At 34.3% G+C, this 27,096-nt stretch overlaps 1 protein-coding gene across 4 annotated transcripts in view; it reads left to right on the top strand.

Annotated features, from left to right (window-relative positions):
- The window catches only part of ERBB4 (erb-b2 receptor tyrosine kinase 4), a 1,171,999-nt gene that overhangs the window by 919,278 nt on the left and 225,625 nt on the right, over positions 1–27,096 (top strand). For all 4 annotated transcript variants that reach the window (XM_054477568.2, XM_054477569.2, XM_063647921.1 and 1 more), the window contains exons 18-19: positions 3,969–4,091; positions 8,731–8,829. In XM_054477568.2, the coding sequence (XP_054333543.1) occupies positions 3,969–4,091; positions 8,731–8,829 (222 nt within the window). The remainder of the gene's footprint in view (positions 1–3,968; positions 4,092–8,730; positions 8,830–27,096) is intronic.

Raw genomic sequence — 27,096 nt, 5'->3', positions numbered from 1 at the left:
ACAGGATAAAGCTTAGTGTTGTAATCACACAGACCTTACAACACAATTTATGGGATGCATTTAATATTATGCATGGTGGTTATTGTGAGTATGTAAATTACTCATAAATGATTATAATGTCTTTTATATTGCTGCACTGAATTCTCTAGCATAAAAGCAGATAGTTTTCATGGTACAGGATACAGGGAAGAAACAATTACAGAAGACTATGCATTACCAGACCCTTCTCAACTTCCATCTTACCTTTCTCCTGATATACACATTTGTGCCTGTCTAAACAATTCAGAGCAATTCTGTTCTGAGATAAGCTTATCCAACGTTTGTTGTTTTTCTCATTGTCAGTCTGACAATTTCACTTCTCCTTTGAACACTGACAGGAATGGGAGGAATGGGAATTTTAATTCATTCACACATTTTGCATACTGATAACGAATTAAATTTTAGCTCTTTTTACCCAGAAATCAAATCTAGATAGAAGTATCCTGTGAAAGTTTCTGGAAACTACCTTACAGCTGCTTCTAGGAAAACACTTTCTAGGGATTAAAGTTATCTGCAATTGGAATGAGCTGTCTCATGAATAGACATGTTCAAGCAAAATAAAGGTAGTCAATTACATACATGGGAAAACCTAATAGGGATTCCTACTTTAGCTGGAAGCTTATGGAAGAGCAATTTGATTACTTTCAATCTTGCACGTGTGAATGAAAGTTTGGACACAACACATGTGCTTTGTGCTATGTGTGTTTGCAATTTAGCTAGGATGCTGGAGGCAGAGAGAATTCTTCCTCATGGCCAGCTTGAGGCAGTTGGTGAGAGAATCCTGGGAAGTGAAGTATTGTAAACTAGAGTTGGAAAGGAATTGACAGCTTGGAATAGCAGTGTACATTTAGGTGACTGCATAATGGAAGAGAAATTACTGTAACCACACACAGGGAAGGCTCATTGCCATGAAAAGAGTTGTGTTGCTTTATCTCAGTTTGTTTTTATAATGCAGTGCTTTATAAGAATGTCTTTCAAACCGTCATTTCCTTACTAAATAAACACACACTTATTGGTTTTTTTTTGTTTTTTTTTTTTTGAGATGGAGTCTTGCTCTATCGCCCAGGCCGGAGTGTTGTGGTGCGATCTTGGCTCACTGCAAGCTCCGCCTCCTGGGTTCACGCCATTCTCCTGTCTCAGCCTCCCAAGTAGCTGGGACTACAGGCGCCCACCACCACGTCTGGCTCATTTTTTTGTATTTTTAGTAGAGACGGGGTTTCACAGTGTTAGCCAGGATGGTCTCGATCTCCTGACCTCATGATCTGCCTCCCTCAGCCTCCCAAAGTGCTGGAATTACAGGCGTGAGCCACTGCTTCCGGCCCACTTACTGGTTTTATAAGCAGGTTCTATTTTTATAGAAAATTATTCTTTAAGACTAAATTATTTTACATTTGGTGGTTAGATAATCGTAGAATCCCTATCTTTTTCTGAGTGAAAGAAAATATGATTTTCTACCATCATCTAAATAAAGGGGGAATTTTTAAGATGGTCAGTTTAAATCTTCAAATACTGAAGCTAGAAATCTGCCTCAGAAGTGAACATTTGTTGAATCTTGATATATTGTTTGCATACACTTAAAGATGGTACATGTTCCTCAAATCATTTTGTTCCAGATTGTCTTTTTTATGTTACATGCATAAAACTATAAAACATATTTTTTCCACACATGCTTACTGAGATGCACTGTAAGCTTGATGCTTTGGTAGATGGTGTGATTCAAAAATGTATTAATGAGACATGATCTCATCCCTTGAAGAGTAACAGATTTAGTGCTTACAATATGCCAGGAAACGTTCTAGAATTTTCCACATATGTTATCTCATTTCACCCTTTCTGAAGTTTCTAAGGTAATTATTGCTACACCTACTTCACAGATAAGAAATAAAGGTTTAGGAAGGGCAAATTGCTTCCTGTGAGTGGCAACACTGTCATATAAACCTCCAAATTTAAACCCATGTGTCTGTAAAATATATTAAATGATACAGAAACATGTTTTTGTGAAATATATTAAATGATACCCAAGAAAATTAAAGAAGACTAAAAAGCTCAGGTAGAACTGTGAAGTTTTCAAAATATGAAATTATTGCATGGTATATGCCAAGGCATATACACAATATATGTTTTAAGTATATCTCGCCCAAAATGCTGAAGCCCCCTCCCAGTATTGTGTGTGATTTTATGTGACTTTTGTATATGATTTTTAAAAATGATTCATAAGTTATTCATTATACATATAGCACATGTATCAAAATCTACCCAACAATTCCTGTCTGGTTGAGTTGCCTTCAAATGAAGGGAACTCAGTTGAGCAATCGTTTTGAAATTTAACAAATAATTTAGTGATTCTTTCTGAGATTTTTAAAATGTGACTTGAATGCAGTTCTATGTTATCAAATTTACATTTATCTAACTTAAATTTAAAAATGAAATTGAAGATGAGCTGTCAAACTCACAATTAAAGAAGAGTTTGAAAATAACCTAAGTTTATTGGCAATTTTTTATTACATTCTTCCTAAAATTCTTGCTATAGCTACACTTACCTTCAATCAAGAATCTTCCACTAATTAAGTAGGCCATTATTTTCACAGAAGCATGCTAATTCATACCCAAGCTGCAGAGCCACAGTGCACTTAGCTTTGTAAATACAGATTTTGAAATACTGTGGTGGGTTCAACACAATTTGAGCAGTAGTAGCCTTTGATTATTATACTGGAAAAATAAAAGAGACTATTTGTAAAGTTTAGTTCCTTAATTTAACTTTTAAAAGACAAAGAAACTCCTATTTCTTGCACTTGCCCTTTTACTCATACATAGATAAAAACCTAAAATTTTAACATAGGATACAGGCTTTTTGGTACCCAGAGCCTCTCTTAGACATACATTTTTTTTTTTCTCACATATGCCAGTGATTGGCACGCATGCACATACTTGCCCCCTTCTCATTCATTCCCCCTAACTGAATCACAACGCAATGATGACGTCTAAAACTATCAGCCTAATTTTACTACTTTGGCCACACCCAGCCCATCCTGTGATTAGGTAGGTTTCCCACCCTACTCTCCCCCTTCTGATCTGTCCCACTCCCTGTTGTATTCTGCTATATTTCTTCCTCCTCCTCCCTCTTGCTGTGCCCAAGCTGCTTTTCACAATGGCCCTCCCAATACCAACCCATTTTCATTATGTCAAGACTTAGATATCTCAAGACTTGATTTTAAAGTGTACATTCTTTAGGAAGGCAAAACTAGTGAGCCTCACTCCCCAGTAGTTGTTTGATGCCTTGCATTTCATAACATTCACTTATGATCCAGAATCAAATCATAGAATTTTAGAACTATTGATCTAAGAGGTACACTTGGGCCTTGGTACTTAAAATGTGTTCGAGGATCACAATGGTACCTAGGCATCCCTTAGAGTTCTATGCAAATGCAAACATTTCAGGCCTACTCCAGACTAGCTGAACCAGGACCTATATTTATCAAGAACTTGAGGTAATTCAGATGTACATTAAAGTTTTAACAGCACTGTCCTAAGGTTTTGGCATTGTGCTTTTTTTTTCCCCTCTCCTCTGACACATTTGTCCTGGCTTCCCAGGTATATTTTAAGCTCTAAGAAGGCAGCATTTCCTTTCTTTAATGCATCAAATCTCGTAGCCTAGTATGCCTCAAGGTAGGCGCACATTTGTTACTTGTGTTTGCCCTGACAAAGAGCAGGAGAAGAGAAAGGACAGGGTCTGAAGGAATGCATAAATGTGTCAGTGAATGGTGAGTGGTGCATATTACAAAGGTATTGGTTGTCAAGGCAAACCATGTTTGTGTGTTTTTGCTTTGTGAGAAAGAGAACCAAAGAGAGAGAGACAGAGAGAGAGAGGGAGAGAGAGAGAGGACTGACTATTGGATTGAAAGTATAACCTTCTTCTTTCTGCTTTGCAGTTGGTGGAACCATTAACTCCCAGTGGCACAGCACCCAATCAAGCTCAACTTCGTATTTTGAAAGAAACTGAGCTGAAGAGGGTAAAAGTCCTTGGCTCAGGTGCTTTTGGAACGGTTTATAAAGTAAGTAAAAAACAACGCATATCATTAGTTTTGTTTTAGATGTTTAGAAAATAATAGTCAATGGAGTTATTACTTTAGACAACCTAATTTTCTTATAATATTCAGAAAGGAAGACTTTTATAATATTGAGAAGTTGCTGCACAAATGAATTCTTTAATTTTTATTGAATGAGCTGGGATGGATACAGTCTTGAGAGAAAAACAAGAAACTCTGATACAAAGCCAAGTATAGTATTTTCTTAATACCTTTCTGAGCCCCTTATGTCATATTCCTTTTGGCAAATTTCTATTTTTATCCAATTATCAAGCCCCAACCCATTTTCCATTACCCCTACACAGTGCTCCATGAACCCCAGACATGCCTGGGCAATATACCGTAATCCTTTATTCTTTTTTTCTTCTGCTTTTTTATCCAAAGCCTCTCCATCAGGACCCTAGTAGCTGCTTTTTTTAGAATCCATTCAAATATGCTGATGTCTTAATAGGTTGGAACTAGTTTCTAAATAATTTTTTGCCTACCTGGTTACATTTATGATTTTGTAAATAATTTCCATGGTTTTGATGTCTTTGTCATCATAAGCAAACTAAAAATGTGACATTATATGCAAAATTGAGGTCAGATAGGAGGAAAAGGTGACATCATGTGTTTTCAATAAGAGATATTTCTGGAAAGGAAAAGCTCAAATGATGGCATGTGTCTGTTTACTTATTTGCCTTAATTACAGGACCAATTCAGAGGCTAGGCCCAAGATTAATTATGGTGAAATTTATTTTAATGGTAAATAACAAGATTAAGAAATTCTTCTGGGCGAATGCTGAATTATTCTTGTAATATGCATTACTACACTTCCCAAAAGTTACTTTGGCATTATATATATATATATATATTTTTTTTGAGATGGAGTCTCGCTCTGTTGGCCAGGCTGTAGTGCAATGGCATGATCTCCACTCACTGCAACCTCCTCCTCCCAGGTTCCAGCGATTCTCCTGCCTTAGCCTCCCCAGTAGCTGGGATTACAGGCACACACCACCATGCCTGGCTAATTTTTGTATTTTTAGTACAGATGAGGTTTCACCATGTTGGCCAGGCTGGTCTCGAACTCCTGACAAGTGATCCACCCGCCTTGGCTTCCCAAAGGGCTAGGATTATAGGCATGAGCCACCGTGCCCAGCTGGCATTTAATATATTTCTCAAAGCTATGTGTAAGCCTGCATTTTACAAACATATCTGTTGAAGTTAATTGGATCTTAGAAATGTTGCATTTTGAAATATTCATTTTTTTCTATTTAAAACAGAGATTTAACAAAAAATATTAATAATTAGAATATGAACCTTAATTTTTCTCTCCTAGTGCTCCAAAATAATCTAATATCCTTAAAATAAGACTTGTATTCTAAGGTCAAAATGTAGAAGTTTTCTAATCTTTTAGTATGCATATTTTATTCAATTAAATTTGATCTTAATTTGACATAAATTTGAGTACCTACTTTGCATAGGCACTATTCTAGGCTGACTTGATGCCTTTTCTAATCTTCAGATTTGATGTATGTTCAAAGAAACACAAATGTTTCTGTTTCTCAATTTAGATTATGCTAGAAAAAAACAGACTCAGACTGTATCATTTTATATCCTTAAAATTTGTATCTATTTACTGCAATTGTATTTACATCTTTAATAATTTTAATCTGTACTCATTTCTACAATAAAATATCAACAAATTATGTGGATAATAAATGTAGAGTCCTAAATTGCAGTCTTGATTATTTAAATTGACAAATTGAAAGTACTGCTGTGAATTTGATCCATATTGTCAATCATTCTGGATCACTTAGCTATGCCATAAATTCCCATTCTAATGATTGATTGCAGGATGTTTCCCCACCTGAATTATCCAGTAAATGCCACAATTCTCCATATTCGCAGATGTAACTGAAGGTTTCTGTGCTGAACCATAGGACAAGTCAGTAGAACAATGTTAGGGCTTCCTGCCTTTAAATGTTGGCCTGTTACCGATTCTGCATGTGACATTGACAAAATTTAAAGCAAGTAGGCAAATTTATGTGTTTATGAAGAACAGAAATGGGGAGAAAAAAAGATAGAGATAAATGGAAAAATTTAAATGTATTATAACATACTTCCATTTTTAAGATAACTCAATCTTGGATTGTTCCTAGAGTGTAATCACTACTATATTTTTAAAGATAATGTGGTCTGTAAATTAAATTTTATTTTAAACCTTGGATACCCTATAACTCAAGACTAAACACCATCTAATGTCCTCAGCAGAGAAAAATGTTACCCATTTAAGCATTTAATAATAAAGCTTTATTAACTTGTATTAAGAGCATTTATTTGTCTATTGTGCATGAGTGTTTTACCTTAATTGAAGTTACTTGTAATGAAAGTTTATTGGAAATTTCATAAGTTTTTTTGAATTATATGCCTGAAGTGTCTATGTTTGACTCTAAGTTTTAATCAATAGATCAGTTGTTATGAAGACATACTGTCTTAAACTATAAAGGATTATTCTTGACCATAGAAATGCAAATTGGCTTAACCAATTATTTGATTTTTTTTTCTCCTAATTAGAAATATTCTCCATTTAAGTATAAAGATTAGGACCAATATCATGGGTATCAGATAGTAAAATTTTTAACTAGTCGGTCCCAGAAAATAGTGAAATAATGAATGAAATAATGAAAAAAACATGAATAATTTAATAAATATTTATTTTAAAAAGAAGTATAAAATACTTTACGTTGAATTTATATTCTTATTTTATTTATGTATTTATTCTTGAGACAGGGTCTTGCTCTGTAGGCCAGGGTGGAGGGCAGTGGTTTAATCACAGTTCACTGTAGCCTCAACCTCCTGGTCTCAAACCATCCTCCCACCTCAGCCTCCTGAGTAGCTGGGACCACAGGCATGTGCCAGCACACTCAGCTCATTTTTTAATTTTTTTATATTTGGTAGAGTTGGAATGTCTCTATGTTGCCTATGCTGGTCTTGAACTCCTGAGCTCAAGAGACCCTCCTGCCTCAGTCTCCCAAAGTGGTGGGATGAGCCACCATGCCTGGCCTATATTATTTTAAAAGTACACTTTAGGGATACTTTAATATTGATGTCATGTCTTTATAAAGTAACCTTCTCTGTGGTTACTTTATTCAATAATGAATAATAAGCCTGTTTTCCACCCTAGATAACATCAGTGAGAAAATGCAGCCTATGAGTATTTGGCTTTTTTTCTTTTTTCTGTTTCTGCTTTATTTTTTTTTTAATTTTATGCAAGGAACTTGGCTTATTATTTTGCATTTGACACATAGATTTCCCTATTCATTCTGCCTAGGAAGAATGCAACCATAAATTCACTTTCTAAAAGTAAAAGCCTTTTATTTTCTTTATTATTGTTACTATGTTTTAAAATAATTCTTGTGTTCAGGTCTCCTGATGATACTGCAACTTTGAGTAACACAAATACATATGTTGTAGCATAAAAGTTCAAAGTGAAAAACTTTTTGAATTTTTTTTTCTTTATGACTACAACCAGCTGACATTAAGAAAGACGGGAAGTAAAGATGTTTTGTTCATGAATAACAGACGATTATTTATCATTCTTTCATTTTAATGTTAAAAATCTTATAAGAAATATTCTCTGATGTCAGGGTTAAGAAGCTAAAATTTGAGATTTTTTGAGTTTTGTCCTCATGATCTCACATTTGCTTTTGCATTCATTTGGGAAAATACACCTTTTAAAATGTATTATTGTACAACCTGTGCATCCTTGTATGTCTTATCAAAATCATTGTCCTCATTCAAATGTTATAATTCACTTTACCCAGAAATACTATTATTTAGCTTAATGTTGTATTTCACTCAAACTCTACCAACTTTATACTTTCCCAAGGGATAAATCCTGTTCAGATATTATAATTATATTTTGATAGGAAAAGAGAACCAACAATGGCCAATATAAATATTTTATATTTCTTCAGAGATAATAAAATTCCTTCACACACACACATACACATGCTTTAATAATGTAGACAAATTAATATGTGCTCAATATCCCCTAGCACTTGCCTTTGAAAACTAAATCTTAAATATTCATTCTTGAAAATTAATTCATAAATCAATCTGAACTTGAAGAACATGAGAATATGCTTTTTTAATTGTTTTTCTTGCTGCTGAATATTTAGATAATATTCAGCCTGAGAAGAACCTCTAACATTCCTTAGTCCAGTCTTCTAAATTACAGATGATACAACTGAGCTTCAAAAAGTAGAGCAACCATCTCAAAAAGTCGATGATACCATCCAAATCAGATATTCTTTTGCTATCCTATTTCCATGCTGTCTTCACTATTCAAAGCCTTTTTCATGCACACAAGTAGAATTTGACAGTAGTGTAAACATCTTGAAAGCAGGTTATATATTGTATATTCTATATATGTAATCATGTATATGAGCATCATCCTCAGATAATGAAAGCAGACAACAAAGTTGCAGAGTAACTTGTAACATGTAACAGGTGCTAAATAAACGTTTGTTGATTGAATGTTATAATATCAAACTTCTAAGTTACTTTGTAAGAACTTAATAGGTTGAGATGTCATATTTAATGTAAATTTTTTTCCCCAAAGGGTATTTGGGTACCTGAAGGAGAAACTGTGAAGATTCCTGTGGCTATTAAGATTCTTAATGAGACAACTGGTCCCAAGGCAAATGTGGAGTTCATGGATGTAAGTACAGACACCCAGGCAATCACATTTTTCTCCATTATCAAATAGCCTGCTTAGATAATTAAAGCAAAACAAAACCAAAACTCCACAACTTACAAATTTCTCCTATGGAAATGTTATAATCTTATAATTAAAGACATTTCTAAGACCAATTCACATTTTATTATACTTTTTAGATCACTCTTGCTTCACAACTGTCTGCCAAGATAGTTCACTAGAACTTGCCTTTAGAGTTTGAAGATATTTACAGTTGCCAAGGTGAATTATCTACATTGATTCAGACACGTAATGTTCTTAAGTTTTCTTGTTAAATATAACCAAATAGCGTCCAGTGAGAGCAATATATAATTTCAACTGAAAAGATATTTAACAACCAAAAATAACCAATTGTATTTAATAACCAAAGCTCATGTATATATTTCTTAAAATTAGTCACACTGAACAGTATTAGAAAGACTATGTGGTGGTGGTAATAAGTCACTAATATTTACAAAGTATTTACTAAGGGCCAAACACTGTTACAAATAATTCACAAATAATAATTTATTTATTCCTCAAAATATGACAGACCAAGAACCTGGGGTTAACCCGAGGTTAGAAAGTTAGAAAATGGCAGGTCTAGACTTTCAGTTCAGGAAGCCAGGCTTGAGTAGGGATCAGTAAACTTTTTTTTATAAGGCTGGATTATAGTCAGGCTTTTACATGCTATGTGTTCTCTGTGGCAGCAACTCAGCTCTGCTCTTTTTGGTAGGAAAGCAGTCATAGATAATTAAAGCAAAACCAAACAGAACAAAAACTAATGCAAATGGGTGTGACTGTGTCCCAATAAAACTTTTTATTTACATAAATAAGCTGCAGGCCAGATGTTGCCTAAGGGGAAAGCAGGGGCTAAAATTGATAATTTGAAAAATTAACCATACTGCTTTATTTTATTATGGTTATGATCTATTTAGTTGAAAACATCAATCAAGATTAGTTTCTATAGCAAGTTAGTCTCTGTTAAATTTAAATTAAGAACCTACCTGAGTCAAGTAATTATCCCTTGACATTTATTTTTGTAATTCAAATTCAGAAGAAAAGACTCTATGGGTTAAAAAACTCCAACTATAGAATAATAACAGACCTCTAAAGAGTAAAAAAGTACTTTATAAGGTCAATCAGAACTTTAAGATTTCCCCTAGCAAAAATTGTAGATTTGAACCGGTCAGCAAATTTCAGAGTAGGATGGAATAAAATTATGTATGTATCATGCTGTTGTTTTTTCACATTCAATACAAGACATCTTGCCAGGGGTTCTATCAAAGACCATATATGTTCTTTCTCTATCTTTTAGCATAATGTCTTGAGTAATAAGAATAATTTCTATTTGCAAATGACCTTCATATGAAAAATGATGCAAGCATATGCACTTTGATTTTTTTAAAAGATGGATTGCTATATATCTCTATCCAGTTTCTCTTGTAAGCTCCTTTATTTACAAGTTTTACAGGAGCTGTCTTTGACGTTGAATAATTTATTTGTGTATAACGCTAACTACTTTATATAAAACTACTTTCAGCCTAATTTATTATTGATTCTCATATAGTAGGTTGATAATCAGCCGGTACAAACCAGCTTTTCGGATTGGTTGGTTTCACGCCTTACCAGTTGCTAAATATTTTAAATATCACCTTGTTGCATATCTACCAGCATCTATATAACAGTAAGGCCAAAAACTAAATATTGTTTCTTTCTTCAGTTCTCTAAAGTTCCTGACACTCCACTGCTACATGTCCTGGCTGATATTATTAAAATTTAAAACTGAAGCCTTTTTCAGTGATATGCCTATTATTCAATTTAATCTTGATCATAGCTATAAATTTGTGAAGAGAAATTTTTTAAAAAGTAGAAGTTATAAAGGAAAATTACAATGAGTAGAAACAGTATAGGTTAATTTATAAAACTGGTAGAAAAAAATCTTGCCAGCATAGACTGAAAGCTGAAATTCACAAGAATGCTAATAATCTCTGCTGGAGGCTTGAACAGCCATTTTTGTCATATTTCCATGGAAACAGACTGGCAAAAGGGGGTTAAGAGGCTACAAAATAATCACACCTAAGAAAAAGCTCTAAAATCCTCATCATGATTTTGAATGATTATTTGAAAGCTCCTAACCCCATCCATTTTTTTTTCTTGATCTGATGTATATTCCCATGGAAACAAGAGTAGAGATGGCAGCTTGGAGTCTTAGATTTCTGCTGAATTTTAGATGAGGCTCTGATTGAGCCATGAAAGGAGTCATTTTCCTAGATGGTTGATGGATTTGGTAACCAACAGATTCAGAAGAATCTGTTCTTTTTAAAAGTTAAAAAAAGTTAAGGAAAATATTTTGACTGTGCCTCTTCTCTTGTGGATAGATGCTAGAAGATTAACAGATTGATGGATAGCTATCAGCAGAGTTTAGTAAGTACCAGGCAGAAACATGTCCTACTATTTTGGAGACTTCTTTCAAAACATTAGAAGGATAGCATCACAATGATTAAAATGCAGTTTAACTGGCAACATCAACGGTGAATTTAATATCTAATGCAGGCTTCTCTAATTTTAACATAAACATAAGCCTATATTTCATACCTACATTTTTAGCTCATTGGTTATGTATGTAGATCATTATAAAAGTATTTGAATAACAAACCACAAAAAAGAGGTAGGTACAAGAAAATTTATTTGTAATTTGAATCTAAGGGTTGAATTGAAATTATAAATATTCCAGAGTTACTTTGTTAAAAGTAATAAGTTTAACTTGTGTTAGTTTGGGTTCTTACAGATGCAGAAGCTACCCTTGAAATAAGAATGTGAAAGTCATTTATTTTGGAGGCGAAGGACTCATCAATAGCAGAGTTTAGAAATAAGACAGGGGAACTAATAAAGCTAGCTGACATTCTAAGTGACTGGAGCTTCTTTTCACTGGAGAGACTCTGGCAGCCAGTGTAGGACATACACCTCAAAATTATCCCACTCAAGGGTTAAGGGAGCTGAAGGTGTAGAGCTGCTGGGAAAGAGCCACACTTCACCCACTACATACCCTTCCAGCCAAGGATGGCAAAATAGGCTCAGTGGAAAGAGAAAGCTGTCAAGCAAAGAAAGGTGTGTGGGGGTCATCTGGTATAACACTGTGGTAGGGTGTTCCAAGGATAACTTTCAAGCTAAATAAAATCTGCTGCAACCATGTTTTTGCAAACTAGTGTTATGTGCATATTTGTATTTGTATGCTTGTTTGTACAATTCTTCAGGGGAAAAAAAGCTTTCAAAGACAATGGAAATTGCACAATCTTACTAATCATTAGACTCCTTTTTCTCCACTCTAACTTTGTGCTTGAAATAGAATATTCTAGATTCAATAACCACTACTATATTCATCACATATAGCTGTGCTTTACTGGTTATTATAATAAATAACACGAATGTAGCAACTTAATACTCAAAATTTATCACCACAATGAAACTTCTATTGATATTCAAGGCTAAAGGAGAGGACTTTTATATTTTCTTAGAATTTTTACCATAGGCAAAAAATAAATAAGGGGCAGTTTGTGTTCTATTAAATGCTACACTAAAAGCAAGAGAAGGAGAGTTTGGTCACCCAGGGCTGTTACTCTGCTTACCTGAATATGTCTAATGGATTCATAATGACAATAATAACACACTGCTAGTGAATGGCCAGTACATTCTTCATTCCCATAAAGAAAGATCACATTGAACAACATTAAGAAAATGACTTTAAAGGCCCACCTTCATAAGAATACCTGCATTTATACGTGCTCCTAGTTCTTGTTTCAAATAGAACCATTTCATAGGGAAAATGCAGGCTTTTTTGTTGTTTTTTGTTTTCTCTTTTTTTTTTTAATCCACAAAATGGTGCAGAACACATACATAAGAAATGATGCTATTGAATAAGATTCTTAAAATTGGGCACCACCATCTCATAAAATCAGACAGACTATTCATTTTTTCTGAGTTCCCGTCACTCTATGTTTTTCCCCAGTATGTAAACCTAGTAACAGTTGACTTTGTTTTTAAATGTTTTATCTAAATTACTTGCTTTCTTAAAAAAAATGAAAGAAATTATGTAATTATTCTAAATTCTAGTGACTGCTCAACAGTCATGGCTTTGCATTTGCATGAATTTTTTTGGCTTTCATTTCAACTTTTCCACACCAAATTTACCACAGTGAGATACTGCAAGGAAACGCGTTTTAAGTCACCTGACTTTATTATGTAAATGGTAATATTCTTACTAAAAAGAATAGCTTGTTTTTCTTATATATACCATAGGAAATTTTATTTATCTTACACAACTGCTGTTATCCTATTTTCTGAAGAAATGTTCATGTGAATAGTCTTTCTATGGTTTCTCTTCTCCATATTTCCATTTGATATTCAGTATTTTGATGGGAATTATTTTAAATCTAATTGATATCATATTAATCGAGTGAAATGAATATAATTTATCAGTTTACATTTTCTCTTAGAGTATAACAGGCTTATAAAATTATTTGAAAAGGTATTTTGTTCTATAACATTTTCAAGTTATAAAATTTCATATGTATAGATTCACAGTAATAGTAACCCTTAGCTATATCCTGTTCCATACTAATAGTGGATTTTTTATTCTTAATTTTTGTGGGTACACAGCAGGTGTATATATTTATGGGGTACATGAGAAGTTTTGATACAGGCATGCAATGTGAAATAAGCACATCATGAAGAATGGGGTATCTATCCCTTCAAGCATTTATCCTTTGAGTTACAAACAATCCAATCACACTCATTAAGTTATCTTAAAATTTATAATTAGGTTATTATTGACTATAGTAACCTTGTTGTGCTATCAAATAGTAGGTATTATTCATTCTTTCTATTTTTACCATTTTATTTTATTTAACCATCCCCAGCCCCCTACTACCTTTCCCAGCCTCTGGTAACCATCCTTCTACTCTCTATCTTCATGAGTTCAATTGTTTTGGTTTTTAGATCCCACAAATAAATGAGGACAGATGATGTTTGTCTTTCTCTGCCTTGCTAATTTCACTTAACATAATGATCTCCAGTTCTATCCAAGCTTTGCAAATGACTTGATTGCATTCTTTTTTATGGCTGAATAGTGCTCCACTGTGTATTTGTACCATATTTTCTTTATTCCTATATCTGTTGATGGGCACTTAGGTTGCTTCCAAATCTAACGTATTGTAAGCAGTGCTGCAACAATCATAGGAGTGTAGATATCTCTTTGATATATTGATTTCCTTTATTTTGCATATATACCCAGCAGTGGAATTGCTGTATCATATGGTAGCTCAATTTTTAGTTTTTTGAGGAACCTCCAAAGTGTTCTCCATAGTGGTTACACTAATATACATTCCCACCAACAGTGTATGAGCGTTCCTTTTTCCTCATATTCTTGCCAGCATTTGTTATTACCTGTCTTGGACGTAAGTATTAAGCCATTTTAACTGTGATGAGGTATCTCATCGTAGTTTTGATTTGCAGTTCTCTGATGATCAGTGATATTGAGCACCTTTTCGTATGCCTATTTGACGTTATATGTCTTCCTATGAGAAATGTCTATTCAAGTCTTCTGCCCACATTTTGATCAGATTATTAGATTTTTTTTCTTATAGAATTGTTTGAGCTCCTTATATATTCTGGTTATTAAACCCTTGTCAGATGGCTAGTTTGCAACTATTTTCTCCCATTTTGTAGGTTGTCTCTTGACTTTGTTAATTGTATCCTTTGCTGTGCAGAAGCCTTTTAACTTGATTTGATCTCATTTATTCATTTTTTGCTTTGGTCGCCTGTGCTTGTGGGGTATTGCTTAAGAAATCTTTGCCCAGATCAACATCCTGAAGATTTCCCCCATGTTTTCTTATAGTAGTTTCATAATTTGAGGTCTTAAAGTCTTTAATCCATTTTTATTTTATTTTTTATATGCTGAGAGATAGGGGTCTAGTTTCATTCTTCTTCACATGGATACCTTTTCCCAGCACCGTTATTGAACCGACTGTCTTTTTCCCAATGTACGTTCTTGGAACCTTTGTCAAAAATGAGTTCGTTGTAGTTGTGTGGATTTGTTTCTGGGTTCTCTGTTCTGTTCCATTGGTCTATATATCTGGTTTTATGAAAGCACCATGCTGTTTTGGTTACTATAGCTGTGTAGTATAATTTGAAGTCAAATAATGTGATTCCTCCAGTTTTGTTCTTTTTGCTTAGGATAGTTTTGGCTATTCTAGTATTTTGTGGTTCCATATAAATTTTAGAATTTTTTTTTCTATTTCTATAGAGAATGTCATTGGTATTTTTATGTATTTTTATAGGCATTTCATTGAATCTGTAGATTGCTTTGGGTAGTATGGACATTTTAGAAATATTGATTCTTTCAACTCATGGACATGGAATGTCTTTCCATTTTTGATATCCTCTTCAATTTCTTGCATCAGTGTTTTATAGTTTTCATTATAGAGATCTTTCACTTGTTTAAGTTAATTCCTAGGTGTTTAATTTTATGTGTGGCTAATATAAATTGGATTATTTTTCTGATTTCTTTTTCAGATTGTTCATTGTTGGCATATAGAAATGCTACTGATTTTTGTATGTCAATTTTGTATCTTGCAACTTTACTGAATTTGTTTATTAGTTCTAATTGTTTTATTGTGGAGTCTTTAGGTTTTTCCAGATATAAGATCATATTATCTGCAAACAAGGATAATTTGACTTCTTTTCTGATTTCGACGCCCTTTATATCTTTTTCTTGTCTGGTTGCTCAGCTAGGATTTCCAGTTCTATGTTGAATAACAGTGGTGACAGTGGACATCCTTTTCACATTCCAATCTTAGAGGAAAGTCTTTCAGTTTTTCCCCATTCAGTATGATACTAGCTGTGAGTCTGTCATATGTGGCTTTTATTATGTTGAGGCATATTTTTTCTATCTCCAGTTTTTTGAGGGCTTTTATCATGAAGGGATGTCATATTTATTAAATGCTTTTTTAGCATAAATTGAAATGATCATATGGTTTTTATTCTTCATCCTGTTGATATTATGTACCATATTTATTGATTTGCATATGTTGAACCATCCTTGCATCCAGGGATAATAGTGGGTATTCAAAAATTCATATTACTTAATCTAATTATATTTTCTGGCCTTATAGGTTTTGTCTATTTGCATTTATGAATACAATTAATCTATTTCAGAGGTGAAACAAATGCAGAATTTCATTTTGTAATGGAATTACATGTCATATATATGTGACTTATATGTCAAAGTAAAGTATACTTTGAGATGATCTTGAAAAGCCAGTTAGCCAATCCTCTTTCCCTTAAGAAAAAATATAGCTAAAGTAATTTTAAAAAGTTCTGGAAATTAACTTTGCTTTAAAAAAAAAAAAACAGTAGCCGCGCGCTGTGGCTCACACCTGTAATCCCAGCACTTTGGGAGGCTGAGGCGGGCAGATCACAAGGTCAGGATATCGAGACCATCCTGGCTAACATGGTGAAACCCCGTCTCTACTAAAAATACAAAAAATTAGCCGGGTGTGATGGCAGGCGCCTGTAATCCCAGCTACTCCAGAGGCTGAGGCAGGAGAATGGCATGAACCTGGGAGGCAGAGCTTGCAGTGAGCCAAGATTGCCCCACTGCACTCCAGCCTGGGCCACAGAGCGAGACTCTATCTCGGAAAAAAAAAAAAAAAAAGAGTATTTTTGGAAAAAGAATCTATAAACTCCACTAGAAACAGAACTTTCAAAGGTCTACTAAGATGAAAGAAAAAATTCCTAGTAGTTAAGATAAATAATTTCTGTTGTAGTTAATTTCGTTGGCTCTTGTTCATGTCCTGTTAGTTGTATAGAACTAGTAAGCAATCAGCAGAAGCCTCACATTTGAAATTACTATTTCAAATATCTCAATCTTCAGCTACATTCTCCTGCCTTTCTAGTTCATTTTCCTTTCACTGTCTCTCCTTTGTCTCACGATCCCTCAGTGCTTCCTATCTCACATCTCTCTGCAGCCCACTTAGATTCATGGACCATCATTGTAACCATGTTCTTACAAAAAATCGTCAACTTTCCTGCTTCTTAAAATCATACAGGCAGTAAACAATATCAGAAATATTGAAATATCTCAATGCAAAGTTCTAGACTTCTTTTCAATCTATAAATTTTTCCTAGATCATCTCACTAGACTACCAGATTCCATCTCTAGTCTGTTTTATGAATCTGACCTAATCTCCATCCTTAATATTGCCACATGGAAATCTCAGGGACATCTCAAGTTTAGCATACCCTGAATAGATGTCTTCATCCTCTCTTCTCAATCTCTTCTGCCTTCAATTTCACCCATTTATGTATTTTGTATCTGTATCCACCCTATTGTCCCTATCAGAAATTTGAAATTTATCCTTGAATGTCACAACCCCACAAACAACCAACTCCAATTCGAGAGTAAATGTTTTGATTCTATGCCAAAAACACATTTGGACAATTTCCTCTTCTTTTTATACTCTTGCCATCATCTTAATCCCAGCCCTCAACTTCTTCATCTTAAGTTATGAGATTAGATTTGATCTCCCTACTTTTTAATACAAAGCTTGAATTGTGCAGTTCCTCTGCATGAGACTTTTATTGGCTTTACTAAAGTAAAATATCAGATTCTTAGCTTACAGAGCTCCTGATTTCTTTTCCAGTAGTCTTTCTCTTCACTGACTTTCTTTCTACTCCCCTTATAAGCCAAGCCAGTCAGTGCCTTCACCTGGAGTGTTCATCTTCCAATCATACCTAATGAACTCCTAGTTATCCTTATTTTCTCAGCTTAAGTGTACTTTCTCAAAGAGCCCTTTCCTGATTTCTAAAATTATAACTTACTAATAGTAATCAGAAATTTTAATAAGTTATTACATATTAATATTATTTATCTTAGTTTTTATTGTAGAATTCCACTCTCCACCACTAGACTACAAGATCCTCAATGACAGCAAACATGTCTGCTGACTCCATCACTGCATATCTATGAGCAAGCAAAATATAAGCACATAGGAGACAGAATAACTACTTGGTTAATGGTCTGAATTGATTTTTTTCTATGTTTTAAAGACTTATTATTACTCCTTTACATCCTCTCTATACCAGCCTAATTAATTTCTGTGATATTTTTCCCAATTGTTCTATCTTTATTTGGCATATTGTAGTTGGGATAATTTTTCTTAGGTATTCATAGTGCTCATATATGATTCATTTCTACAAACTCAATTTAAGATCTGTCTTGAATTTAGAGCACCAGATGAATCACAGAGAAATAGACCTTCCATTTTGACATGGTATTCATGTACCCTCTGAAAACCCTTTGAGGAGGAAGACCCTTGGAAGATTTTTTCCTATGCATGCAATAGGCCAATAACTTTCCTTAGTTTCTATTAGGGGAACCTGTTTTAAGGGAATCTTTTGAGTGCTTGCCTGTTAGTGTTTCCATTATACATGGGAGGGTAGTATTAGGTTTCATTTTTAGCTTCTTACTCCTGAGTTCTTGGTGACTTGTGTAGTAATTTTGGATAATGTTTGCTTCTCCAACTAAAACATGCATCAGGATCTCTTCTCCTTGTGACCGCTCTGTTTATTTTCTGTTTCAGTAAGAGTAAGAATACAAGGATGAAAAGAAAAATAAAGTTGATTTTATCACAGATTTTGGCAAAAATAAATAAATGAAAGCAGTTGTGAGATGAAATTCTTCTTTTGATTGAAGGTTTTTCTTGATTGAAGGGTTCGTGGTCTCATGGGTTTCAAGAAATGAAGCCGTGAACCACAGCAGCAAGTGTTACAGCTGGATTAGAGAAACGTGCGGACCCAAAGAGTGTGTGGCAGCAAGACTCATTAAAGCAAAAGCAAAAGTAAAGTGAAAGCAAAAGTAAAGCTTCCACACCTTACTTTGGAATAGAAGGGTTGCCTTTCTGGCTTGGGTGTCTTACGCTTATATCCCCTTATGACCCCTCCCCTTTTCCTTTTTCCGTCCTATAGAATTAGCTCATTTTCTATCTGCTTGTGGGTTGGCGGGCCTGATTGGTTGAAAACATCAGGCTGCAGCTATAGCTTAAACTCCCTATATGATTGGTTGAAGTTTCAATCCCTTAGCTTGCAGCTGTGACTCATTTTGGCTTAGGGGAAAGTCCCCTTTGATTGGTTGAAGTTTCAATCCCTTAGCTTGTAGCTATGACTCATTTTGGCTTAGGGGAAGGTCCCCTTTGATTGGTTGAAGTTTCAATCCCTTAGCTTGTAGCTATGATTCATTTTGGCTTAGGGGAAGGTCCCCTTTGATTGGTTGAAGTTTCAATCCCTTAAATTGCAGCTATGACTCATTTTGGCTTAGGGGAAAGTCCCCTTAGGGAAGTCCCTATTGACCCAGGAAGTCCAGCCAATTTAGCCACTTAATCCTCAGTTGACTGCAGGCATTTCCAGTTAAGAGTTAACAGAATTTAGTAGTGATCCTAAAACTTGAGCTTTAAATACTGCCTTAGGGGATACTAAGACAAAGTGCTTGACAAGTTTTGCATTCCAACAGGCTTAATTTCTCCATTGAAGTACCTAAAAGAGACTATCCAGATCCAATACAGATTGCTCTCTGTAAGCCTCAACATGTAACTTAATTAACTTTTTGTCTGCCTCTGTTTCTCCAAAGCATTTCTTGAATTTGTGTGAATGAAAGGACATTTCTCAAGAGGACATAGTCTACTGCACCAATATTTGCATTTAGTAAATGGAAATCAGTTGTCTGTTGAAGACATCGTTTTCCATATTGTAGGTATTCTCCAGCTCTCTAACCTACAGTTTGTGAATTTTGTACATGACTAGAGGATGTATTACGATGCCACATAGGGCTGAAAGAGAATTAAACTAATCATGTGCAGTTTCTTATTCCAATCTGAACAGCAACTGATACTTATGACTTAGGAAAAATCCCCACTCAGTTTGTATCACTAGGAGGAACAGTTTCTAATATTCAACTGTTCATAAAATGCAGGTAGAAATCTTTTGCCCAAAGGACAAGCAAACACCAGAAAATAGAATTTCCAAAATATCAGCAATTTCCAATACATCAAACCTCAATGGTTTTGTTAATGATCTATTTCCAGAGTTAAGGATACAAAATACTGTTCCTGTAGGAGGAAGGGACTATCTGCATAAAGTCCTGGTTTGCATTATATGGCATGAAGTAATTAGTTATTCATAGGGCAGTAATTTGGTTAAGGGGAAAAAGGCTTACTATGCTGTAATAATTGCAATAGGCACATATGTATCTAATAAAATCTAATAAGTCTAATAAAAAGACACATCTAAAAATCTAATAAAAAGACATATGTATCTTTACACATGTATGGTATGTGGATAAAAGATAAAAATTATCTTCATCTTTTTTTTTAAAGTTTAATGATACCATTGGGTAATTACTTATTAGAATGATCACATGGCTGGCATTGCTAAAAATGGTATTACAAAAGTGTCTACTTTACAAGGATATCTTAAAAAATTTTTTATGATCGTTTCCTCAAAATAATCAAGAAAATTCCTCATTTGACTTAACACCACTGTTGTATCAGTCAGAGGTTTATGTCTACAATTTCCAAACCATAGACTGACAGAAACTAAACAAATGGACAATAGGTCTGTTTTTATTTACCTGGTTATGTCCTTAAGTCATGGACAGGAACTTTGTCAGTGTAGGAGCCAAGGCCCTTGGTTTCCTAAAGGTTTCTTAAAAACTACTGACATGATGCAAATTAATAGGAGGAAAGGTAGCAAGACCCCATCTCTACCAGGCATGGTGTCCTACACCTGTAGTCCTAGCTACTGTGGGAGGCTGAGGTGAGAAGCTCACTTGAGTGCAGCAGTTCAAGGCTGAAATGAGCTAGCATCCTGGAACAGCATTCTAGCCTGGCTGACAGAGCAAGATCCTGTTTCTAAAGAAAAATACATAATTAAAAGACTTTAAAATGTATTTAATGAAGACCCAAAGATACAGAGAAAATTGTCCATTCTTATGCTTAGGTTCAAAAAAGTATAGACAGACTTATGGAAATATGATTGAGTGTGAAAGAGTGTGATCTGATATTAATTGAGTGAGGAAACCCAGCAAGGCCTGTCTGTCTAAACTCTTGTTGATTTCTCTGAGCATGCATTCTTTCCTACTGGGTGTAGGGCAGGGCCCTCGCTGGAATGTGGGTCTAATGACCTACAAACAGGTAGGTCAGATCATTCTTTTATGGCCAGTTTTTACATAGAATATTTTCAGATTTTATGGCTGGCTTTCAGGAAAAGGGGTTCTCATTTGTATGCCCTGTCTGGGGGAAGAGGGATTCTAGGTTCTATGGCTTGCCTTGGCGGAAAATGGGACTGAGTGACAGGAGGACAGGAGAAAGAGAAAAACCTTTGCTTCTGGGGCTGTTGCTGAGGCCTTCATTTTGGTGTATGGTCTGCATACCATCATCACCCTTAGGAATGGTCATAGTTAGTAAAATGGTCCTCTCAAGTAGAGGGTTAGAGATGACCCCAGATTGCTAGAAATCTTCTTAATGTTTAGAAAGTGATTCCACATTCAGCAGCAGAAGTCAGTAATCCTGGATCACATGTGAGCTGATTTCCATCCAAATTAACTGACTATATTATGTAAACAAGGGTGAGTTTAGGTATGGTTTTATTTGCACTAACATCCTCCTGCCCCTTTTCTAATTACAAGAGCTAATCTGTACAATAAGGAAATGGAGTATAGTGGAAAATAATTTAACTCAATTGCGCACCAAAGCCTGGGTGAAAAAGGATCAGCCTAGCATTCCTTGGTTCCATTATCCACCATGAATCCACTATTAATAGCAGAAATATTTTCCAAAGATTTTCTAGAACCACATGTAACATTAAGATCAAAATTGTAAATTATAAAGAATTAAATGATTCTTTGTATCTATATTGGGCTACAAGAATGCCTACAAATCAGTATTAATATGCCTATTTTGTGAGGAGAATAAAGCTTACAAGATAGTATTTAAATCATTGTTCTCATTGCAAAGCCAATAAGGGAAGACAGAGCCTGGATTTGAACTGAAAGCTCCCTAGCTCCAAAGTCAACTGGCTTCTCATACCATTACTCTGCCTCCTCCAAAAGATCACATTAAATGAGAGGCAGGTGGGCCACATGTAACAATACTTGTGGCAGTTCAGTCAAAAGTTTTGTTTCTTCTGAGTTTTTTTCTTCTGATTTCCTTCAGCTGCCCGCTGCATTGATGGAAATCAAACTTTGTTCAAGACGTATTCTTACCGTTCAAAGCCCAGTTGATGGCCTCATCATTTTCTTCTTATTTATTATTGCTCCATATGACATTTTATGTTACTCACTCTTACTCTCAGATTAGAAAATCAAACTGTGTATAACTTTCTTAAAACACACATACACACACAAATCCTCTGAATTTATTTAAAAAAAAAAAGATTCTGGAGCCCGAGCATGGTGGCTTATGCCTGTAGTCCCAGCTTGTTAGGTGGGTAGATTGGTTGGGCCCTGGAGGTCAAGATAGCAGTGAGCAGAGATCGCACCACTACACTCCAGCCTGGGAGACAGAGTGAGACCCTGTCTCAAAAAAAAAAAAAATCTGATGTGAAAACGTTTTTATAAATATTGCATAAATGTTTTAATCATTAACACTTTTCATGAAGTGATTATCATACAATCTATACTTATTTGAGTCTATTAAAACAATCATAGTATTCTATGTATATACTACATATATAGCTTGTTTTTTTTCCCAAAAAAATGCTATTGCATCTCCTAAGAGGCCATCTTTTTGGTGACTGTTGCTTACAGTTTATGTATAGCACGGCATAGTGTGATTAGAAAAAAATGAGCACCTCTGAGGATTACAATTATGAGACCAGTTCGTCACAGACGAATAAGCAATTAGTGAGGGTCTTGGATCTCAGAACTAAAAAGCTTAGGGTTTTCTACAGTGATCTTTGCTGCTGCAACTTTATCTAGGGTTTTGATCCACTTACAAATTTAATCTAACCTCTCTGAACTTAAATGTTCCATTATCTGTTAGAAAATAATTAGAAGCTGTAAGTAGAAGTCTGCATACATGGAGTTCTTTGGGAGTCCCTGAGCTCATTGAACTGAGGAGTTTGATGGATACTGTTCAGCTAATATTGGACCACAAGCTAATAATAGCAAAAATGCTGCTTAGCTAGGTGAGAAAGTTAACTTGGGGAAAATGAAAATAAAACATTTGGGATTTATGGTCAGAAATAAATTTCCCTTTTTCATTTGTTTCCTGGTATGAAAATAGCCAAGGGAGCCAGTTATGTTTTCATTTTTCTTATTTTTTTAAACAATTTATAATTAAGATCTAAGGGCCCACTTGATCTCAGCTCTATTCACTATAATTTCCTTCTATCCCTACAAAGAATTTTGGTGAATCAGGAATATGTCTAGTATAATGCATATAAATAATAGGTAGATCTGACCAGCAAATTAAAAATTGTCAGCTCTAGCAAGCATGTGGAAAATTAACCATAGGAAACGTGTAAGCTTTTTGGGAGATTTGCAAACACAAGGGGTTTGAGTATAACATCAGAAAAGGTTTTTCCTTTTGTGATTAAAACAATGTACCAAGTGCCTTTAAAATAAATTTATTTCAAAATGTGCAGCACTCACTTACTTAATGAATGTGCTACTATACTCTTATGAAAGAAAACACATTTTATTCTTTTGCAGAATGGCTCTTCAAAATACAATATTCTTTAGTTTTTCATATAATGTTGATTTTAAAAAAGTAAATTTATGAATTCTCTTATTTTACTGGGTTTATGGCTATGAATATATTTTGAAAATGTTCTGTTATTCTTTTCACTTGTACATACAATTATCTCACATATAGAGACCATAACAACATTTTTAGTGTATCTTTATACTTTTGAGATCCATAAATAATATCAATAGGTTTATTAGAGAGAATCCCACTCTTCTACTTGGTAATTCAATTGTCATTTAAAGTAACAGCCTATAGAAAAAAAAAATTCCAAATCCATATTCCTTTTCTATTTCAAATCCACATTCCTTTATTTCCCCACTGGTTATTTTCTCTTATAATATCTACATCTCTTTAGTAATCATTTTTATGTACAGGAACTCTCTATGTACTTAATGGGCACGTGTAACTGTTAAGGAAAGAACACTCCCGTTTACAAATGAGAATGAAATATTTAGAAATAGCTCAGATATAATTCTGCTAGCAGAGTTTTCTAACTGAAAATGAAGCAAAAGACTTTCCTTAATGAGGCATAAAGTCTTTCCACTGCTTCTGAAATAAACAGAATTGTTACATTAGCTTATCATTCTTTTATTTAATACTTTGTCTATTGAACAGAGAAATTTACCATCATCTATGTCTAAAATTTAGTTAATTTAAACTCCTGGGTGAATTCAGTAAAATTTTTAAAAGTGGGCAGTTCTATTTTTCAATTTTAATATTTTAAAGAGAATTTTATAAATACTAATTAGGAGACCTCTTAGGTAAAAGAAATACTGAATTTAGAATCTTGATATAAAAGATCTTGCTCTAAATTCTCCTGCTACCTACAAGTTGGGAGCTCAATGGGAGCCCAGCGAATCTGGTTTTGAAAGGCAAATTAATAAGTAACTGCTCCTAGGTTGTTTAGGATGTTAAAAAAATGATTCTTGTTATCTATTCTGTGTTATATAAATATAAAATACTATTTTTATACTTCTGGCATGTTCTAATAAACATAATAATGACTTAGTAGCTATAGTATGAAAATGCATATTATCTGTTAAATTACATGTGATATAACTCGGGATATTATGGGAAAATAGCCTCTATTTATTTACTATCTTTTGAGTAATGCTACCTTCAGGATGACACACTTTTGAACCGGATGTGGTGAACTCAGTTTCAATGTCTGTAAGCTCTCTTAGGGGTAAATAAATTCTAGGACATATACCAAGACTTTGGTTGACTTCAGATTAGGACTGCAGCAGGGCATATGTTGCAATGAGATGCAGTGGGTGAGAACTCTTGCTTTTTCTTAATATGTTCCATCTGAAATTACTGATAAGTCTCAAGAGACCCTCATCTACAAGCATCTTTCTATAGTCTTCTTTCCAAAGGTTTAACAATAACCATTTCCTATGATGAGTAAAAATAGCATTCAGAATGTTCCTCTGGTGGATTTAGCATTCATCTCATTACAGGACTTAGGCACCATTGCCCATTTCTAATCAAAAAATTATTTTCTCCCTTTTAGATTTAGATTTTGATTAGCTTGAACTTCATAAAACAATATCAGAGGAACAAAAAGAGAAACAATTTCTGTAGTCTGTTAACTGTGATCCAAGTGTGTTGAATACGTTTTCTTCCATTCATCATGGTAATAAAGCACCAAAGACCATCATCCAGCTTTAAACTATAAGTTAGCAGAAAGACTTACATAATTAGTGCCAACTTTTTATAATAAGAAAATGAAAGCCTGTATTTAAGAACTTCCTATTATTTAGGAATTTTCTCTGCATCTTTTTTTCACATTAGCAATTCAAATAGATACAAGATGTTTCGATTTCTAAAGGGTTATATATATGCCAAATAGTTATTTTGTGGATAGTAAATGAAGGTTTTAAGGTATTTCTGTTAATAGCACAGGGTTTTATTTTCATCACCTTAAATGAAATGCATTCAAAACAAGGCAGTGTTGGTTCAAGGTTAACAGTCGGTCAGTCAAGACTTGGTGAAAGACAGTTTGGATATTTAAGTCAACCAAACAATCTGTTTAAAAATATGTATTTGCCAGCTAAGACATTCTTTGAAGCATGATCCTAGGTTATCTAACTGTCGTTTTGGTGATGAGATATTACATTACAAGGTCTCTGTGCTATGAGGTTGATAAGACTGACTGTGAACACTGGCATACACCTAAACTATTTGCCTTACAAATCAGCATTTGAGCATAAAGTATTCAGGGACAAGGGACCTTGGAGGATTACTAACTGATATTTATCATTTGGGTTTATCCTTCTCAAGTGTTTAAATTTAGGAATATGTCAGTATTTGATAGGGAACAGTGGCATAATTCCAAGGTGAAATTTAAATGTAAGTAAGAACAAAATCAGTTTCACCATTTAAAGAAACAGGAAACAAATGCAAAAATTGGTAGAAGCTCCATCAAGATGTGGGGAAATCTCGTGACCCACCATGCTTATATAAGCTGAGTCTCATATCATGTTTCTTTCTCTCAGGATGTTGATTACACTGATAACACCTTACAGAATGTAATAATGTATTTACATTTCATCCTTGATAACTGGCATTTTTAATTTGCCATTGCAACATCAATTGACCTATATGTTAGACTACAAGACTCAATCTGCAGTGTGTCAAGGAAAAAACATAAAATGATATAAACTAATGAATATTTTGAGAGATTAGAAAGAATTTCTTTAGAAATGTGGTATCCTGTAATAGTTAAATCAAAAGAAAGTAAATTAAATATGCCCACTTGAACAATTCATGGAAAGCTGGTGGAACCCAAATAGCAGGAATACAGCTGTGCCTCAGGAATGACCTGGAACTAGAAATGTAACACTATAAGCATCTATAGAGACCTCATGTGTCTCAGCTTCTGCCCAGCTTGTGTGAAGTACCTCCATTAACCCCTAGTCAAGGAAGCAGAGTTTAGGAAAACGATTCTCATTGGCCTCTTTTGGGATTGTGCCCATCCCTGGATCAAATGAAGAGGGCATAATCCCATTTTTCAAAATGGCTGCTGATGGTCCAGGAATTTTATCGTGTACATTGAGTGGAGACCAAGCTTAATAAAAGGGAGAGGGAGGAACTTGAGAGGCAACCTGTTAAGTGACTGCTAAAAACTTAATTAATACTTCCAGTCTAACCAGAGACCAAAAGAAATGTTTATTTCAAGCTACATAGCCTCATTTTTCTCTTATGTATATTTTTTTTCTTATTCACCTTTTGTAATGGATGATTTTTTTTTCAGTATGATTACTATGTAGGTGTTGTTCACTGTTGGTAATCATTTAATTAAGACCTTTTTCCTTTATGTTCTATATCCCTACATCTAATTCTTCCAAAGTGTTTGACTAGAATTCTCTTTTCCCCAATGTCAGATACTTACAGGAAATCTATCAGTTACTCTTTCCTTTTTCTTATCTGGGAGAAATCCTTTCTTTCT

The sequence above is a fragment of the Pongo pygmaeus genome, chromosome 11, assembly GCF_028885625.2.
Source record: "Pongo pygmaeus isolate AG05252 chromosome 11, NHGRI_mPonPyg2-v2.0_pri, whole genome shotgun sequence".
Lineage (NCBI taxonomy): Eukaryota > Metazoa > Chordata > Mammalia > Primates > Hominidae > Pongo > Pongo pygmaeus.
The sequence above is the reverse complement of the archived record's forward strand: the minus strand, read 5'-3'. Positions and strand labels throughout refer to the sequence as shown.